The sequence below is a fragment of the Hordeum vulgare genome, chromosome 6H, assembly GCF_904849725.1.
Source record: "Hordeum vulgare subsp. vulgare chromosome 6H, MorexV3_pseudomolecules_assembly, whole genome shotgun sequence".
Classification (NCBI taxonomy): Eukaryota; Viridiplantae; Streptophyta; class Magnoliopsida; order Poales; family Poaceae; genus Hordeum; species Hordeum vulgare.
The window spans coordinates 189,608,875-189,629,788 of NC_058523.1; the positions used below are offsets into that span (position 1 = coordinate 189,608,875).

The window sequence follows — 20,914 nt, forward strand, 5'->3', positions numbered from 1 at the left end:
CTCTAATATTTCCTTGTCCACATGAGGTAATTTATAGCCATTGGCCCCGGCATGGTTTAGGATCTCTATCATGCAAGTCTATAGAGTTAGGAAAATTCTGTTCAGCTTGTAAACCTCATAGCCTTCAAATTCCTCCAACACTCCATTAATAAGGTCTTGTAGTGTTTTAGGGCTGAGACAATCTGTCAGGGATTGCAATGAGTTGAAAAACCCAAGATCAAGCACATTCAAATCAGGATTGTTGGCAGGCTGTTGTATAATGCTGATGTCAAGTCCACCTTTTGCAACAACTTCTAAAAATTCCATGTCATCAGGCAAAATATGAGGCTTAGCATTATCCTATTGTATATAGATGGTCTGCCCAGCATCACTTTCAGGCTAAACAGCTTGTATCGCTGGCAAGACCTTCTCTAACTCTCTCATCACTTTTTGATCAACTTTTATTGACTTTGTCTCTATTGTACCTCTAGGCCTGTTTTCACTTTTCCTCTGAGCAGGAACTTCTTTTACAAATGGCCAAATACCAATTTTTCCAGAGAAGGTCACATTTCCTTCACTAACCCACCTTGGCCTCGCAACGGCTGTCAAGAACATCACCTTGCCAATACAACTACCATGTATAGGCCTTGTAGGCTCTTCCTCCCCATCCAAGAGATGATATGTTTTATTCTTCTTGGTCATGTTAAACCACTTCTCATCAATATGCACAACATTATGCATAGTCTTGAACTTAGGCCTTGCAGTAGTTGTTGTTGCCTCGTCAAGCATCGATAAGCAAAACTTCATCCTATCCTTCTTATTCTTTTCCTTCAAAGCTGGCTTCACACAGTTTGTATGCCTCCTTATCAACTTCAGCATGAACTTCCTATGGAGCGTGGTAGGGCTACATCCCAACTGCCAAGCTAGTGACCTAATTGTAGATCTCTTGTTTAGCGGAATTGTTATGATTTGTTCTAGGTTAATGTCCTTAGGCTTTCTTCCACAATTTCCTTTTTTTGTTGGAAACATCCACTTCCTCGCCTTGTTTGATTTGAGACATCGCCTTCCTCCAAATTCTTTGTATATTCCATACACCTACTCCAATTTTTTTTGCAATGTCTTGCGTATCAGTTCTCTTAAGAATTCCTCCTCTACTCATACAGAGTGTATGCAAGGCTACATAAGCAGCAAACTTTTGCTGGTCATTAAGGGTTTTGTTTCTTCTAGCAACTTGCTCAACAACTGCACCAACAAATACAAAAGACAAAATGATCAAACCATGACATGACCAAATGACCAAATGACCAAAAGACAAAATGTTTTACGTGTATCTTCCACTATTTCATCTCCTTCCTCCACTATTTCATCTCCTTCCATTTCATCTCCTATTTCTCCTTCCATTTTGTTTCCTACATCTGCATCCATTTCATCCCCATCTTCTGTAGGTGGAGTGTAGTTGAGGTCTGGGAGATCCATATTCTCGTGAAGATATGAATAGTTAAGATGAAGAAGAATAACAAGATGAAGATCCTATGTGCATATTAATTCAGCAAAGTGCTTTTGACAGCCCTTAACTGAATTTTTATGCACCTATGTGCATATTAATTCAGCAAAGTGCTTTTGATAGCACTTAACTGAATTTTTATGCACCTATGTGCATATTAATTCAGCAAAGTGCTTTTGACAGCACTTAACTGAATTTTTATGCACCTATGTGCATACTAATTCAGCAAAGTGCTTTTGACAACCCTTAACTGGATTTTTATGCACGTATGTGCATATTAATTCAGCAAAGTGCTTTTGACAGCACTTAACTGAATTTTTATGCACCTATGTGCATATTAATTTAGCAAAGTGCTTTTGACAACACTTAACTGGATTTCTATGCACCAATGTGCATATTAATTCAGCAAAGTGCTTTTGACAGCCCTTAACTGATTTTTTATGCACCTATGTGCATATTAATTCAGCAAAGTGCTTTCGAAAGCACTTAACTGAATTTTTATGCACCTATGTGCATATTAATTCAGCAAAGTGCTTTTGACAGCACTTAACTAAATTTTTATGCACCTATGTGCATATTAATTCAGCAAAGTGCTTTTGACAGCACTTAACTGAAATTCTTGCAAGAGTACAATTACAAGCAATTACAATTACACTGTTTGCAAGAAAAATGGGGTAGCTCACCTACTGTTTATCTTGCTTTGTAAATTTCTTGCCTATTTTTCCAGAGTATAACCAAAAACAATAGTGACAACAGGCCCAGAGGAAGAGTATCAACTTGCTTGATTTGCTAGCCTATTATTCCAGTTTGTGGCTGCTAAACTTATTGTTCCAGTTTGTACTCTTTGTGTCTGCTCCTTTTCCAATCTTCTTCACAATATCAACTTGCTTGATCAACACAGCAGAGAGGAATCACCTACTGTTGACACTGACAACAAAAGTTACTCTCACTGTTGATGTGCTGATTTTCTTAGCAGATTTCTGGGTGTGATTTGCTTAGCAGAGCAGGATTTGCAGAACACATTAGAGTGTGATTTGTGAGAGTATTCCTTGCTGATTTTCTTATCTGAATAACACAGGTACCCCAATCTGCAGCAGAGCAGCACCACCTATAGCAGACCAGCAGAGCACGGAAGTTAAAATTGATCCAATCTGCAGCAGAGCAGCACAACCTATAGCAGACCAACAGAGCAGCTATAGGATCAAACTGGAACAATAAGCAGCAGAACAACATAGCAGATCTGGGATTTTCACTCTAGTGGCAAAAGGGCTGTCAACTTGAGCTACACGAGGTCCTCTCCTCACCCAACCCGTGTCAACTTGAGCTACGACTCCTCCTCATGGGGCGAGCTACAGGGGGTCAATTTTAGCCAAAGCAAGCACCGAATCAGAAGATGTTTGAGAGGAGCTATAGGATCAATTCCACAAGGATCTCAGGCTCTTGATTGGAGCTGTGGCGGCCGGCGAGGGGCGGCGAAGGAGCTCTGGCCGGCAGGGGAGCTGTGGCCGGCGGGGATGGAGCTCACGCTCTCGATTGGAGCCGAGGAAGACAGAGGGAGATGAGGGAGCTGCAGACTGGAGGGCCCTGACGGAGGGGAGGAGCCTGGCAGAGGGGCCCGACGGAGGGGAGGAACCTGGAGGAGGGATGGGCCTGGCGGAGGGAGGGGCGTGGCGGACGGGAGGGGCGTGGCGGACGGGAGGAAGACGACGATCTCAGGGTGAATTTTAAATCAGGGGTAGTTTGGTATTTTTACATGTTTTCACCTGGTCCGAAAATACTCCGAGCAACAACTATTTCGAAACGGAGGGAGTAATATTCTAATCTATACCTAATAATAAAGCGGCTATTGCTTCCGTCGGAAAACCCACCACAACATTTTTATAAAAAAGCCCATGTAATTTTTGTTATTCAACCCGCACTCCATCATTTATCTGCAACGCAAAAGAAAAAAACGATTCGCTGCAAAAATTATACCCGTACGCATCGCCTCGTCCCGTCGACCCTGGGCCACCCTGGCCTGTGCCCAGGCCGCCGCCACACCACTCGCCGCCGCGGCCGACCTCAACCGCCACTGCTGCCGATCTCAACCCACCCGCCTCCGCGGCTGTACCTCTCCCCGCTCACTGCCCCCGTTGCGACGCTCGAGCGCATCGCGTCGACCCTGGTCCACCCTAGCATGTGCCCAGGCCACTGCCACACCACTCGTCGCCGCGGCCGACCTCAATCACCATTGTCGTCGATCTCAACTCGCCCGCCTCCGCGGTCGTACCTCTGCCCGCTTGCTGCCTCTGTTTCGGCGCTCAAGCACAGCTTCTGAATCAAATCAACGCGACAGCTATAGCGACTTGGGATGATGCGTCTGCTCGATGCAGAACGGCGGCGGCGCGCGGATAAGGCGCGGCGGAGCGAAGTACTTGCAGGTGGAGGCGGGCCTCCATGGCTCACACGGGGAACTCCGAGGTTATGACGCGGCAACGGCGACTCCTTATGGCCAGATAGAGGCGTCTAACTCTTGCTCCCTTCATCGTATCCCCTCCTCCGGCAGGAACTCATCATCTCGTGAGATCCCCTCCCCATGCCTCCAACCGTGTGCCAAGCACCGACAAGAAATTTTGTTTTGTGGGAATTTGTTTGCTGATGAATGAATGTATTGAATGTAAGATTGCATTGTTATAGAGAGAGAGAATGGAACACCACCTTTAGTTTGTCATCTCATCCCACATTCTCTACCCCATGAGTGAAATAAGATAACAGTCCCTTGATCAATTCACGTAGCCTCTTTATTTTGCTTTGCTTGTCCCGCTTAATTTCTCATCATGGTGGAATTAACAATGGACGGGTTGATTTCTCAACAAAATAAGATAGGACTGACTACATTAGTTAGTTAGCTTATTATTTTCATAAATCAAAATGATTATAAAAGATTAAAAGCGTGTGGTATTTTTTTCTCCCGTTACAACGCACGGACCCTTTTACTAGTCCTTATAACCTGTTTATGTCACCTTATTGCACCTGTTCTTAACCTTAGAAAACGCAATCGTCCCCTCAAAACAAGTAATCCTAGCGAGGACGACTGATCCGGGCTCCAACGAATCCCCGGGGTAGGCCCCACCTGTCACCCTCGCACGGGCTCTACCACTTTCCCTCCGCCCTGCACACGCGGAGCAATCCAGCCACTTGCACGCGGGATTTCCCCCTGCCGGGCGCCTAGCTTAGCTAGCCTAGCAACGCAACGTACTAGCTCAAAAAAAAGAAAAAAAGAAAAAAGAAGAAGCTAGCACAGCAACGCCAACCAACTGCAATGATTCTCCCCCACCCCGCGCCCAAACCAAAAAGCAGATAAGGGGGAAGAAAGCCGCCACCTAATAATGTCCTAATCCCCCCGACCTCCTCCCCTCGATCGAATTCCAAATTCCAATCCAAGGAGAGAAAAAAAAAGCGACTGAGAGCAACGGTGCGCGCGTGCGTGCGAGCCCAGGCGAGGTAGCCGATCCCCCGGACGTACGGGTGGTTCTAGGGTTAGGGTTTGCGCCGGCTGCATCGGTGGCGGCGTCGGCGGGGCTGGGGACCGTGCGTGGGCCTCCTTCGACGGCGAACCGGATGCTATGCTGCTAGGCTGCGGGTCGCTCTCCTCGTGGGTGCGCCGCCTCGTCGCCTGCGTGGGGTACGACTCCTTACCTGCCTATCTATCCACCTCGCTGCATCTCTCGCTCGCCATCTTCTTGTCAGCTCGGCACTCTGCCGCCGCGCGATTGCTCCGTCTCAGGTTATTAGAGGAGACCTGTATCGTATCGCGCGGGAAGTGGATCGCTGCTCCCGTTTGGTCCGGATGATTTTGTGATTCTCGGTAGTTTCTCAGAGCTAGTCTGCGCGATGAGACCAAGGTGATTTTTTTTTTTAATTGTCGTGTAGGCGCTGCGGTTCGTATGATGAAACGTGTTCATGATAGCGGTACCAATCTGCAATGATCTCTGTTATTAGACAGGTTTCACGCATGCATTTAAGGTCTCTGTATTCATTTACCCGATCAGCTCCTGTCGGTCAGAAATAATTGGAGGGGTCAGTTGTTTGAACTCGACCTGAATGATTGCTTCATATGGTACCATGTCTTTGTGGTCATTACCTGCCCAAAGAATGTTCGGTGGTTTCCCAGCAAGGCTGTTTGTAGACTTACTTTTGGTCTGCTGTTAGGTTCCTTGTAGCTCCTTGTTCTTTCCTGCCCCCGAAGCTTCCAGATAGTGGCTTTCTAGGAAGGTTTAGCATAAATCTTCTTGCACGGAGCAGGGAAACCTGTATTGATGTTTTGCTTGGTAGAGTAATATTGAATTTTGTATTTGCTTGCGGAAATAGAAAAGACAAATTATCAGTCGTGTAACTGGTTGCTCAGATTAGCTGATATTTCTAAACAAACTTAGGCTTAAGATTAAGAATGTGAGTATACTGCAGAGTATTATCATGTACTCGTATATCTTTTTCCTTTGCAAAATGCATAGATTCAACTTCAACATATGTAGCTAACAACTTCCCAAATTTGACGGGGAACGCGTCGTAGTTGCTGATGTTTGCCATGTGCTCAAATATCAATATGGTATAATCTTTGTTGATTACTGAAGTACAAAAAGAAGACATTTTTGGATATGTGCAGATCTAGTATAGCGTCTTTTTTACCCCCGAGTATCAAGTACGAATGAATACTTATTCTTGATCCACTTCTGAATGTGTACAGAGTCATAACTGATTGGATATGATATTAGAGAAGTTTCATATGTTCTAAATCAGCACATATTCTGTATATACTATTTAAAATTTTAAATGATTAACACGCAAGTTAGATTTTATTTTAATGTTCTATTTTAAGGAATCTAGCTTTCATCAGTTGCTTACATGTTTCATGTAATCACAAATTCACAATGAAAAACCAGGCAACTACTGTAAAATCTTGTTGTAAGCCTGGAGTGGAAGTTGATCTCATAATATGTTTTACTGATGCATTTTCTTGGTTCCCTTTATTGCAACTTCTCTTAAATACTTGGTTCTAATCATTTATTGGTCAATCCTGGTTTGCAACAGAGCAGAAATTGTTTTGGATGTGCGAAGTCTACACCTATAACAGCTGTTGATGAGCCTTCCAAAGGTTTAAGGATCCAAGGACGCTCGATAAAACACCGTAGTTTGTCTGAAGATTTCTGGAGTACAAGTCCACGTGAAATGGAGAACAGTGCCTTGCAGTCACAGCGTAGTATGTCTTCCATTAGCACAGCAGCACAATCTAGTGAACAGCATGGAGCTGGAAGTAGCAGCAACCCAAATGAGTTTGTAAATCAAGGTAAAAATATCTAGCCTTCCACAATGCATGTCCCCCTCACTTCTATATACTTTCAGTTAGATTATGTCTTAGCAAGTACTCCCTCCGTCCCAAAATAAGTGTTGCCGGTTTAGTACAAATTTAGTACAAAGTTGTACTAAATCAGCGACACTTATTGGGACGGAGGGATAATAAATAAATTATGCATGCTAGATTATTAATAATAAAGATTCAATTTGTTTCTTTGTTTGCTTGAGAAGAGAATAAACTTAAATACTGGATCGAGTATACTTTATTCAGGGATCCTAATGCTATGCTGACGTTTTTCTAGAACAATCAATTATCTAATAGAAACAAAACCATCAGTGACACTACTTATAGCCGGAGGAGGCCCAATGGGCCCGTTTAGTTAGGGGCTTAGCCCAAGTTATCTTATTTTTATTTAGCAGTAAGGTTATATAAACAGTTGTAAGACACCCTTTTGAATTAAGCAATAAGACATATTCTATTGCCCGGCTCCTAGAGGAGCCGGAATCCCTAACCCTAGCCGCCGCCTCTTCACCGCGCGAGAGGGCGCCCTCGGGCCGACTGCCGCGCCCTTGCCCTCGCCAGCCTCCCTCCTATCCCTACAGCCTTCGACCAAGACCCGGTAGGATCCTAGCTCCTACCAGTTTGGTATCAGGAAGCTTCGGTTTGATCATGTCTTCGCCGCCACCCTCCCCATCCCTCCCGCTGTCGACCTCCACCACCGCCCCGCTCGCCACCACGACCGGCGCCCCGCACGTGCCGGTCACCGCCGCTGCACCGCTTCCCGCTGTCCTCACCCCGGAGGAGCTCACGGGAGCAATCCGTGTCCTCGCCACCGCGGTGCAGGGGATCCGTCTCTACCTGGCCGGTCCCTACGGGCCACAGTCTGACGCGCCACCACCCGCCGCCAACGGGCCGCCGCTGCTTCCGTGGCAGCCGCTGCACCAGGTGGCATCCGCCGCGCCTGTCGGGCAGCTGCAGCCGACGCTGCAGCTACCGCCGCCACCAGCCACCACCTTCAGGCCGGCCCCCTCCTCGGCGCCGGGGGCCCCTCTTCACCAACTTCGATTCCCGCCCTCGTCGTCGCCGCTACCGGCCTGGGTGACCGGGACGCAGCCGGTCTACACGACGGCCTCGGCGTCGCCATTGGCGCCACCCTCGCAATACGGGGGACCCTCCAGCTTCGTCGGTCCTCCAACCGGCCCCGACGGGTACCCGGGGCCGACCCCCGCACTTCTCCGCGTCGACGAGCCCTACCACCACGACGCCCATACCCACACGCCGCAGCGGTTCGCCAAACTGGACTTCGCCACCTACGACGGCATCTAGGACCCCCTGAACTGGCTCAACCAATGTGACCAGTTCTTCCGGGGGCAACGGACGCTCGCATCGGAACGCACCTGGCTCGCCTCATATCACCTCCGAGGCGCCGCACAAACGTGGTATTACGCTCTCGAGCAGGACGAGGGCGGCATGCCTCCATGGGAGCGTTTCTGCGAGCTTTGCCTCCTCAGCTTTGGGTCTCCGATCCAACGGAGCCGGCTGGCGGAGCTTGGCCGCCTACCCTTCACCTCCACGGTGCAGGACCTCGCCGACCGCTTCCAGGCCCTGGCGTGCCACGCGCCGGCGTGATGGCTGGACAGCGGGCCGAGCTCTTCGTGGGCGGGCTGTCGGACCATATCCGCATGGACGTGGAGCTGCGGGGACCTCAGGACCTCCAGACGGCCATGTATTACGCCCGTGCCTTCGAGCGTCGCGCGCAGGACTTGCTGCAGGCATCGCCGGCTCGGGGCGCCTGACAGCTCGGCAGGCCGGCTCCGACACCACCAGCGCCGGGGCGCCCGACTCCGGCCCCTACGGCGGCCCCCGCTCCGGCCGCGACTCGACCCTTCCGCCTGCTCACCCCGGCCGAGCAGCTCGAGCGCCATCGCCAAGGGCTTTGCTATAACTGCGACGAGCCCTACGTGCTGGGCCACATCTGCCCGTGCCTCTTCTACTTGGAGGCATCCGACTACGTCGAGGAGGACACCACCACCGACGGGCTCGGCGACCTGGCCGTCCTAGTTGCGGCGGAGGCCCCATCGGCGCCTGCTTCTGCGACAACTCTCGTGGTCTCCCTCCATGCTCTCGCAGGCATTTGAGACGAGCGGACTATGCTCTTGTCGATGATGATCAACGGTGAGCGCTTGGTGGCCCTCCTGGATACGGGCTCCACGCATAACTTCCTGCCTGAGTCGACCATGCGCCGCTTAGCGCTCCAGCCGACGGGCGGGGAGCACCTCCGGGTCACCATGGCTAACGGCGATCGCCTCCGGTGCCATGGGATTGCGCGGGACATGCCCATCACCATCGGCGACGAGCACTTCACCATTACGTGCGCCGACATTGACTTGGGGTGCTTCGACTTCATCCTCGGCATCGACTTCTTGCGGACCCTCGGTCCTATCCTCTGAGACTTCGACGCCATGACGATGACCTTCAAGCGCCTTGGTTACCGCATCCGGTGGGCGGGCGTGGGTGGCGCCTCCCCAGCGATGCCGCAACTCCAGCTGGCAGCGACTGCTACGGGGCCCGAGCACCCACTGTTGGATCATCTCTTGCAGCAGCACCGCGACCTCTTCGACGAGCCCATGGGCCTCCCGCCAGCCCGGGTGTATGACCACCGCATTCATCTCCTACCGGACACGGCGCCCGTTGCGGTGCGCCCCTACCGCTACCCCCAGTTGCAGAAGGACGAGCTGGAGCGGCAGTGTGCGCTAATGCTCGCCTTGGGCATCATCTGGATTTCCACGTCGTCGTTTTCAACGCCGGTCCTCCTCGTCCGCAAGTCGGAGGACACGTGGCGCTTCTGCATCGATTACTGCGCCCTGAACGCCCTGACGCTCAAGGACAAATTTCCTATCCCGGTCGTCGACGAGCTCTTCGACGAGCTACATGGGGCGCGCTTCTTCACCAAGCCCGACCTCCGTTTGGGCTAACACCAGGTGCACCGCACCCGGACGATGTCGCGAAGACGGCGTTTCGGACTCATCACGACCACTTTGAGTTCTTGGTGATGCCTTTTGGCCTCTCCAACGCTCCGGCGACCTTTCAGGCCTTGATGAACGACGTCCTCCGCCCCTACTTGCGTCGGTTTGTGCTCGTTTTCTTTGATGACATTCTTATCTACAACGCCTCTTGGGCGGAGCACCATCAGCATGTCGCCATCGTCTTCAACGAGCTTCGGGCACATCATCTTCATCCTAAGCGCTCGAAGTGCTTGTTCGGCACGCCTTCCGTCACCTACCTCGGCCATGTCATCTCGGCCGAGAGTGTTGCTATGGACGCCGACAAGGTGGCGGTTGTCGCGGCCTGGCCGACGCCGCACTCACCGCGGGCTCTCCGTGGCTTCCTGGGCCTTGCGGGGTACTACCGGAAATTTATCCGGGAGTTCGGCCTCATCGTGTCCCCGCTCACGCGCATGTTGCGACGCCTTTGCCTGGGATGCGGAGGCAACGAAGGCGTTCGAGGCTCGCAAGCAGGCCCTCACGACGGGTCCCGTCATCCAGATGCCCGACTTCGACCAGCCGTTCATGGTGGACCGCGACGCCTCCGGTGTGCGGTTCGGTGCCGTCCTTCATCAAGGCGACAGACCGCTGGCGTTCTTCAGCAGGCCCTTCGCCGCGCGCCATCATAAGCTCGCGGCTTATGAGAGGGAGCTCATTGGCTTGGTGCAGGCTGTGCGCCACTGGCGGCCTTATCTTTGGGGACGGCCGTTCCGGATTCGCACGGATCACTACAACCTCAAGTTCTTATTGAACCAGAGGCTGTCTACCGTGCCGCAACACCAGTGGATCAACAAGCTCTTTGGCTTCAACTTCACTGTCGAGTATCGTTCGGGCCGCCTTAACACCATGGCCGACGCCCTGTCCCGCCGTGATGCCGAGCACGACACGTACGCCGGCGACTCCGCCGGGGCGGCTCTTTGCATCCGCTCGGGGCCCTCCTTTGCCCTCCTCGAGGACATCCGCAGGGCTACCGCGGACGCGTCAGACGCTCAGCGCCTTTGGCAGCGCCTCGACGCCGGCGACCTGGCCGAGCCGTGGCGTTTGGCGGACGGCTTGCTCCTGCATGGGCGTCGCCTCTTCGTGGCCAATCACGGCGATCTCCGTCACTAGGTTCTGCTACTGGCGCACTCGGCAGGCTACGAGGGGGTGCAAAAGACCCTCCACCGTCCCCGCACGGATTTCTACATCCCCGGCGATCGTGCCTTGGTCCGGGACTGGGTGCGATCGTGTGTTACGTGCCAGCGTAACAAGACGGAGACACTGCGCCCGGCTGGGCTACTACAACCCCTGGAGGTGCCCTCTCAGGTCTGGGCCGGTATCTCCATGGACTTCATTGAGGGCCTCCCAAAGGTGGGCGGCAAGTCCGTCATCCTCATGGTGGTCGACCGCTTCTCCAAGTACGCTCACTTCATCGCGCTCGGCCATCCCCACACGGCTGCCTCCATGGCTCGTGCCTTCTTCGACGGCATTGTCCGCCTCCATGGGTTTCCGTAGACCCGGTGTTCACGGGGCATGTCTGGCGTGATCTCTTCCGTCTGGCGGGCGTGAAGCTCCGCCTGAGTACGGCCTTCCATCCTCAGCCGGATGGCCAACCCGAGGTGGTCAACAAGGTGATTGCAATGTATTTGCGTTGTGTTACAGGTGATCGTCCCCGTGCTTGGGTGGATTAGCTCGCATGGGCGGAGTACTGCTACAACACCTCTTATCACTCCGCCCTACGTGCCACGCCGTTTGAGGTGGTCTATGGCCGACCGTCCCCGCCCATCCTGCCGGTTGACCCTGAGACGGCTCGGACCAAGGCGGCATGCGATCTTCTTCGCAGCAGGGACGAGATGCTTGCTTTTCCAGACCCAGCAGCTGTCCAAGCGGTACTATGACGACCATCACCGCGAGGCAGAGTTTGTGGTGGGCGATTGGGTGTGGCTGCGCCGCTAAGCGCAAGCTCTACACAGGGCCATTTTCTGTGGTGGAGCGCATAGGCAAGGTATCCTACCGCCTACAGCTTCCGGCCGGTGCCCGCATCCATGACGTATTTCATGTGCGATTGCTGAAGCCCTTCCATGGAGCTCCACCAGCGGCCCCTCCAGCGCTACCTCCGAACTCCGACGGACGACTTCTTCCAGGTCCAGCCATGGTGTTGCAGGTCCAGCAGTGCCGCGGAGTGTGGCATTTATTGATCCAGTGGCAAGGCCTTCCGGAGGAGGATGCCACTTGGGAGCAGCTCGAGGAGTTCTGCCTACATTTTCTAGACTTCCGGACGAGCTGTTTGCGCAGGCGGGGAGAGATGTTATGACCGGCACTACTTATAGCCGGAGGAGGCCCAATGGGCCCGTTTAGTTAGGGGCTTAGCCCAAGTTATCTTATTTTTATTTAGCAGTAAGGTTATATAAACAGTTGTAAGGCACCCTTTTGAATTAAGCAATAAGACATATTCTATTGCCCGGCTCCCAGAGGAGCTGGAATCCCTAACCCTAGCCGCCGCCTCTTCCTCGCCGTCGCCTCTCCACCGCGCGAGACGGCGCCCTCACGCCGGCTGCCACGCCCTCGCCCTCGCCAGCCTCCCTCCTATCCCTACAGCCTCCGGCCAAGACCCGGTAGGATCCTAGCTCCTACCAATCAGCATCAGAGAATGCCACGAAAAAACATGATCCGTGCATGAAAGAAGACCTTATTGGCAAGCATGTAAAGACCGGAATCAGTATTATACCATGTGGGAAGGTTTTTGTGGTGTTAAGGCGTTAATGGTTTTATTGCATAATAAACACGGAAGTAGGCAAAATGAATGTAGTATGAATTGAGAAAACCTTGATGATCCCCTGGCTGAACAAATCAATATACTAAATCAGTGTCAAAAGATAGTAAAACATGAGAAAATACGATCGTAGAATGAAAAGGACAACGAGAAACACAGCTTCACATTTGTAACATGTGCAGCATCAACAGCTCCTCTGAATTACTGAAATATCCAACAGTAACATGATTGAAGGAAAAGAGGTTCCCAGAGTATGCAAAAAATTCTTAGCAAGTAGTACACATATGGAGTAACAAAAATCTCTTAGCAAGGAATGCACTCTCTTTGTATTGTTCATCTTGATCATCAAACAAGGACTATTATTTCCTTCACACTATGTCACGATGTGTTCACGAATGATAATCTTATATGGCTATACGGAGTAATTGTGCTGACTTTATAGTGATGTTACTCTATTTATTACTAATTTCTGTTGTTACCTGTGCTTTATGATCTTGAAAATTAAGTCATGAATATGTTTAACTTAATCCTTGTATTAAGGTAAGCGTACTCAGTTGCTGACAGTGGCTACTCAGCCAGCCAAAACACTAGTTTAACCGACATTCTAATTCCCCATCTGCAACAATGTAGGTCTTCTACTCTGGAACCAGACTAGACAGCAGTGGGTTGGAAACAGAAGGCTTAATTCTCAGCGTCAAAAGACCCGGGAACCAAAAATAGGGTAATTTCATGCATTTTATTTGTTCTAATGGAGCCTCAAAAGACTCGGGAACCAAAAACAGAGTACTAGTCTATCATAGCATCAAATACCTTACCTGCTTGAAGTTATGTACTCAATTTCTGGCATTCTCCTGATCGATTATCATAAGTTGCGCCCCACTATGATTCGAGGGATATGTTATATGAATCATCAATCCATTGATTTTGTTGTCAGTTTGGTTTTGACTAGTGATTTCCAAGAGTGCAGAATCTTGTGTAATACCTTTTCTGGAATCTCATGTGAACTTCAAACCACTAGACATTAGTTTTAGTTCCTGGTGGTGTCTTTCTTGCAACAACTGTTTGAGATTGGTGCTGGTCCTTTTTGTCATGCATATGCCTGTTGACTGTAGTTGGAATGCTACATATGAGAGCCTGCTAGGAAGCACCAAGACATTTGCACAACCGATCCCTCTTGGTGTAAGATCTCCTGCAAACCTCATATCATGTTGCTCTTTCACATTATCTTTACTTACCGTTTTGATTTTCCAATGGCAGGAAATGGTAGATTTCCTCGTGGACGGCTGGGAGCAGGAGGGCCTATATGATTAGCTGCTTAATTAAAGGGTGGTGGTATTGTGTGGGGTCTCGTTGTTAATCGCTGGAATGTACTCAACTTTGGTTTTATCAAAGCGTGTGGGTGATGAATGTGGATTATCCTCGTGACAGGATGGCATCCCTTTTTCTTTTGAAGCAAATGTAACATATTTTTATCCTACTAATTGTGTTTGTTTATATTTAGCACCGTGGTCTCCCCCTGCCCAGTTTATGTGCTTATATTTACATTTAGTAGCAGGAAATGGTCTTGGACTCGCAGAGTTTGTGATCTTTTCTTGCCTGAGAGTAAGGAATGAAATGAGATTTTGGTGAGGGAGTTATTCTAGTCAAATGATGCTGAGGACATCTTGAAGATAAAGCTATACCCAAACGGGACATGGGGGATATGTTGGCCTGGCACCACGATTCGTCCAGACAAAGCGTACATGCTGGCATATATATTTTTCCTTTTTTTTTTTTTGAAATGAGAGGGGTTTCCCAGCCCCAACTTTTATTAGAAAGCCAAGGCAAGCCGGACCAGAGTGAATCAGGTAGCTCTCGGTGTCAACCAGAATAGCAGCCACAGAAACATCACATAAGGTCCTTGTCTAGCCCTATTACAAACCATTTATTACAAGCCATAGGAGGGGAAATTTTAAGATATGACATTAACAACACCAAAATCTTCCACTTCCCTTGCGCAAAGCCTATCATCCTACCATGCAATCCTAAACAACTCCCTTCTTCAATGGTCCAAAAGTCTTAAGCATCGGAGAAGAAGAGCACCTTGGACGTCCGAGCATAGAATTTTCATTGTCTGATAAAAAACCCCGTCAGATCCATAATGCAACGCATATTTCTTCATTTCCTTCACTGAAAGACAAATTCATTTCACAAAAGACATAAGCCCCATAAGGTAGCAGAGGAAACAACATTAACAACCCCTTAGTGTTTTTTCTGTTTTCATTGAGTAGTTAAATCCACAAAAGAAGAAGGAATAGGAGTATCATAGGCATCAAACACAATTGACCAAATCTCCTTAGCCACAATGCAATCACAAAACAAGTGTTGTATGGATTCTTGTTCACAACAAAACAGACATGTCAAGTCATCTACATGTCTCCGTTTAGCCAGATTGTCTCTAGTCAAGCATTGTTTACAATAGGCTAGCCAAAGAAAGACATGAATATCAGGTGGAATTTTAATTTTCCAAATAGTCTTTGATGTGAGAAGACACACCACCAAAATTGAGCATTTTATAGAAAGATTTCAGAGTATATCTGCCAGAGGGCTCTAAAGTCCAGATAGGGGTATCTATATCATCACAAGGATTAGAAGTTTTCACAATGTCCATCAGATTGTACCAGCTATCCATTAAGTTAGTATCCACACATCTCCTAAAGGTAAGTTGTAATTGCGCCCATCCCAAACATGGGCAAGAGAAGCCTCTTGTTGATGAAAGATCTCCAAAAGACTTCAAAACTTCGTTTTAAGAGAACACTTCCCAATCCAAATATCAGCGAGAAGGCAATGTTGACCCCATTCCGAGGGGTCCACTTATAAAAATGATTTGCAGCCTCAAGGAACCAAGACATACTTTTCCAGAAAGGAGAGCCTAAAGTATTTTTTCCCCAAAAAATGTTTGGTTTATCTACTCCATATTTGTGGAAAAATAATTTTCTTACAATATTTATCAAAACCATCATAAAACCTTTTGCCCGAGGAAGCTAGCAATGCCATATTAAATTCCTTAAGATTGAGAACCCCCAACCCACCAAATTCCTTCCTCCTAGACACCAGATCCCAATTAGCTAAGTTGTACTTATGAGAATCCCCCACATTCCCCCAAAAGAAGTGGGACATTTGTGAGGTAATGGCATCAATAGCCCACTTAGGGAATTTCATAATACACATAAGATAAGTGGGGATGCTCGCAATGCAAGTAGTCAATATAATTAGTTTGCCTCTATATGATAAGTTCCTACCCAACCATCTAGCAATATTCTTAATAATCCTATCAATAATAGGCTAAAGATCTTCCCTCCCGAGTTTCTCGAAATGAAGGGGGACCCCCAAGTATTTGAATGGGAACTCTCCAAATTGTCAACATAAGGTCTCGGCAAATTCCTTAGACAACTCACCATCAACATTCAAAGTATGTAGACCACTCTTATGAAAGTTGATTTTCAAGCCAGAAAGCTTTTCAAAACAAGTGAGGGTCCATTTTAAGTTCCCGACATATTTGAGGGATCTTTTCAAGAATAGGACAATATCATCAACATACTGTAAACTGATGACCTTCGAGGAATCACTTGTGGTAGAAGCCCAGTGATAAGACCATGATTAGGATCTCTAGAAAGCATTTTAGTAAATACATCTGCTTCTAAATTAAACAACATAGGAGAGTGAGGGTCTCCTTGCTTAAGACCCCCCCCCCCCCCCCCCGAGAAAATGAGCCCCATTGGTATCATTTAACCTCACCTGGAATGTCCCTTGAAATAAGGTATTATATATCGACTCTACCCATTTCACACCAAAGCCCCTAGAAAGGAGCATTCTCTAAGAAAATCACAGTTGACTCTGTCATATGCTTTCTCATAGTCTAGCTTCAAAATGAGCCCACCACCCCTAGATTTATGAACCTCATGAATGACTTCATGGGCCATCACCACACTTTCCAAGATGAACCTCCCTTTAATAAAAGCAGTTTGGTTAGAGGAAATGAGCTTATCACAAAGAGGGGAAGCACTGGTGGTCATTGCTTTGGAAAAGAATTTAATAACACAATTGCTAAGGCTTATAGGTCTAAAGTTCTTCATATCTATGGCTTGTGGCACTTTGGGAATGAGGGTAATAGTAGCAAAATTGAGCCTATGAATATCTAAGGAGCCATTTTCAAAGTCCCTAAACATGCACATAAAATCACTCTTAATAAGATCCCAAAATTTCTAATAAAAAAGAAAGGATAAACCATCAGGACCAGGAGCACCACAAGCATAAGAGCTCGTGATGGCTTGCTTGATCTCCTCCTCAAATAGGATCTCTCAAAACTGCGTCTATGTGATTCAGATACCATGCGAGTATCATCCTAGAAATTAGCATTCAGATGGATATCATGCTTAGATTCAAAAGCAGAAAAGGTTTTTTTAATGAAAATCAGTAGCAACCTTAAGCGTATCTTGAGTGTGTGTGACCACACCTTCAGACCCCATCAACTCACACAAATGGTTTTCCATGTGCCTATGATTGGCCAAAGCATGGAAGTATGAAATATTGCGATCACCCTCCAAAATCCTCCTATCTCTAGATGTCTACCAAAGAGCAGTCTCCTCTTTCTTCCATATTTCATCAAGATCCATTTTAATTTTTTTCATCTTATCAAAATCAGCAACAGACAACTATTGGGATTCAACTAAGGCATCCAAAATATTAAACTCCATGAGGAGGGCCTTTTTTTCATATCAGCTTCAAGCTTGATACTCCAACCCTTCAAATTTTTCGTGAGGTTCCTAGTTTTGATCATCCACTTCTCAACAGAGTTAGAAGAGGCAGAATTAGCATTCAAGGCCTCATGAACAATCTGTTTAAAGCGAGGTTGGAAAATCCACCACTTCTCAAATCTAAACATCCTAGGACTAGGGTTTTTCTAGCCCAATGTCCAAAACGAAAGGAGTATGGTCACTGCCAACCCTGGGGAGAGCAGTGAGGGAATACAAATGAAAGTGAGAATCCCAGTCCACAGAAGTGAACACTCTATCTAGCAAAGCAAAGATTGGGCTACTTGATTATTGGACAAAGAATACCTTCTATTAGAGATAGAAATCTCCAACAATCCCCATCTGTGGATCCAGTCATTAAAAAGGAAAGTATTATGTTGGTTAACTAAACCACTACTTTTGTCGTGATCTCCTCTAACTAAATTAAAGTCACCACAACAAAGGATAGGGTAAGAAGCAGCTTCTAGGATGTCATGAATTTCAGCAATGAATTCCATTTTAAATTAAGGATAAGTAGACCCATACACCACCACTAGATGCCAAACAGAACCATCACTATTATTTTTAATAGTAGCTTTAATGGAAAACATGTTATTGGTGAAGCCAATAACTTCAAATACATTTTTAGCACCAAGCAGTATACCCCGAGCAGTGTTATCAGCATGCAAAAATCGCCAGGTAAAGTCACCCATTCTATCCAAGGCCTTGAGCAAACCCTCCAAAATAATCTCACTTTTGGTTTCTTGAAAACCAATGAAATCTGGATTAGTTTTAGCAATAACATCACACAAGCACTGATCTTTACCAGGTTGACCCAAACCCCTAATATTTCAACCAGCCCTATCATAATTAAGTAATTTAAAAAGGATGAGACAAGCCACAAGGCTTACTTTTGGTATGGAAAATAGGAGTCACCCTAACACCACTAGCAATGCCAACTGGTATGTTAGAAGTACCTCTAGTTGGGGATCCAACCAAATCATCATAACAAACATCAATGTTTTCATCTAAGAGAGTCTCACGATGGTCACTAGCAAATATTAAACATTTTTCCTGTTCCCCAACTATCAAGTCCTCCACAGTTGCAAGTTTTGTTACCATATCCCCACCGAACACCAAACCAACCTTAGTACTTTTATCATGTAAAGCAGAGGGGTGAGTTGAATATAAGGATTTACCTTTGAATGTTTTTTAGAATTTCTAGATTTTCTTTCATCTTGTATGCATGAACTTTCTCCATAATGTTCACATTACCACGTCCTCTAGTCCCATGTTTTGATGCCAACACATGTCCCCATTTAGCATTTTTAGCAGGAACTTGCACCACAGACCGAGATTGGTTCAGAGAGTCCAACATAGATCTTTTAAGACCACTGTATTATAACATATGTAATGCTTCAGGTGGAAGAATACCCAGCTCTTCATTATCACCCACATCATTTTCATCCTCAGAAACAACCATATCCACAGATTTAAGTAGGCTCTCATAGTATTCCAAACTTCCAGCTTTCTATATATCCATTGGACTTTTCAACCGTGGAACCTTAGGAGTATATACCACCATCAACTTCATTAGTTTTACAAAGAGTCACACCAAGATCTTGCAAAGATGCAACATCAGGTATGGGGTCTAAGATAGTAGCAGCAATCACATCTCTAGAAGGAGAGACCTCGGAGGTATGTCCACCACCAGCAACACATTCCATTATAAAGTTCTGTTGATCAGAGTGAGAGTGATTCATATAGGAAAAGGTAGAAGCCTTAGATTTACTAGAGTAACCACGAGATTTTCCTTGGGGGAAATTAGCCTTATCCAACTCATCAATGGATGGGTCCTCATCAAGCAAATCCTTTTTATTATTATTCTCATGGTTATCATCTTCACATCCATCTTGATATTCTTCTGCACCATCTTCATCTCCTCCTTCTTCATCAGTTTCATTGTTGATTACAGAATCAACACCCCCAGTTTATTCAAAGCTTTCCATAGTAAAGACAAGCAGGAATAAATTCTTTTTCATTTCAATCAACCTTTCAAAAGGGAATTCGGTAGGATGCGTGCAAACAATATTGATTTTGACATTTCCAAAAAAGGTCATAAAATACCATTCCAGTCAACATCAGTGAGAACACCAAACATTTAAGCAACCCGAGCAACCACCTTCTAGGTACACCACTTAGGAGGGACCCCTTCAATAAGGACCCATGTTTCAATCAACTCCCCAAAAGATTCACAAGAACTTTTCCATTTAATCATTTTAATAGAAGCATCTTGAGGTAGGCAAAAATGAGGAAGCTTAATCAGATCCTCTACCCTCTTCCATGGTGGAAATCTAACAAGGAAAGTTTTGCTTGTCAAGTCTCTAATCTGCGAGGGCGAGTGGTTAGTTTTACAAGTCTCTAATCTGCTAGGGTGAGTGGTTAGTTTTGCAAAAGGTACCAATCAGAAGACTCATCAACATTGTTTTATCCACCTCACCTTTCAGAATGTTCACCATAACACAGTTTTGAAAGTTAAGCCAATTGGATAGCAAGGGATGTTGGATAACGCGCGTACGGTCTTGGCGTCGCCGAAGTCGCCGAGGGCACTGCCGGCGATGGAGTAGAGGCGAAGCTTGTGGGGCTTGCCGTTCTTGTCCTCGCCGTCGGTGACGACGCCAATGGACAAGCCCTCCTTGTAGGGCACCGCGCCCTCGGTGGAGAAGACCATGTGCCACGTCTCCCCGGGCGCGTCGTCAGCGGTGATCTTGGTGTTGAGCAGGCACTTGCCCACGTACGGTTCCTTGGGCCGAACGTGTTGGTCACCACCCCCTCCTCCTGCTTCTTGGACACCTTCTTCTCCTTCACCGGCGCCGCGACCGCAGCGTCGGTGGAGATCGCCTGCCCCCGGATGGTGAGCACGTCATGGCGGGAGACGACGGTTCTTGCGGTGGACGGGAAGCTGCAGTGGGAGTGCCGCGGTGCGCTGGACGGGGACGTGAAGGCGGTGGCGGCCCGGAGGGATACGGTTTTAGAGTTTCTTCTTCTTCTTCTTCTTCATCGATCTAGGATGGGTTCAAGGCCGACAGCCTCGGATAGCAAGGATGGACGTCATTCTTTTATCGTTTGTTTTCGTCCGTAGTTGGACCTTGCTCTTCTTCATGATGAATGTATATTCTTGTATTGATGTGAACTTGATGTAGCTTTTGGCGAGTGTAAGCCAATTCCATATACTCATCTATTATGTATATGTACTTGTAACGATATTCATTCTTGCAAAATGACGAGATGTGTTTCTATCCCTGTCAACGCCTTCGTGCCAAAATAAGGATAACATCGCATCTTGAGCGTTACACCACCTGTGGCCCCCCTCTAGATCCATGTGAACGCACTTCACCACTACCATTGTCGCGCGGTATGCCGGATCTACCTGGACCTCGGGTTGTAATGGATGTGGAAACCGCTGTCTCGGGAAGCTTGAGCCGCCTAGCCATTTCTCTACCTCTAAATGTCGACCGCTCTCCTCGC

At 47.7% G+C, this 20,914-nt stretch overlaps 1 protein-coding gene across 2 annotated transcripts; it reads left to right on the forward strand.

The window, feature by feature from the left end:
* The first annotated feature begins 4,760 nt into the window (after positions 1 to 4,760).
* On the forward strand, positions 4,761 to 14,114 carry LOC123402253. Of its 2 annotated transcripts, none has more exons than XM_045096146.1 (5): positions 4,761 to 5,147; positions 6,559 to 6,809; positions 13,245 to 13,335; positions 13,727 to 13,793; positions 13,872 to 14,114. In XM_045096146.1, exons 1-5 carry the CDS (start codon positions 5,089 to 5,091, stop codon positions 13,923 to 13,925), a joined length of 522 nt encoding a protein of 173 aa, XP_044952081.1. In that variant the 5' UTR covers positions 4,761 to 5,088; the 3' UTR covers positions 13,926 to 14,114. The 2 variants fall into 2 exon arrangements, with proteins under 2 accessions (XP_044952081.1, XP_044952082.1); XM_045096147.1 differs by having other exon boundaries at positions 4,777 to 5,147; positions 6,554 to 6,809.
* Positions 14,115 to 20,914: the final 6,800 nt, after the last annotated feature.

Bases quoted from the DNA above. Each gene is read 5' to 3' on its own strand.
- LOC123402253 (XM_045096146.1), top strand. From the start codon at position 5,089: ATGCTGCTAGGCTGCGGGTCGCTCTCCTCGTGGGTGCGCCGCCTCGTC. The intron at 5,148-6,558 runs GTACGACTCCTT...GCAACAGAGCAG, and splicing joins CGCCTCGTCGCCTGCGTGGG to AAATTGTTTTGGATGTGCGA. The intron at 13,794-13,871 runs GTAAGATCTCCT...TTCCAATGGCAG, and splicing joins CACAACCGATCCCTCTTGGT to GAAATGGTAGATTTCCTCGT.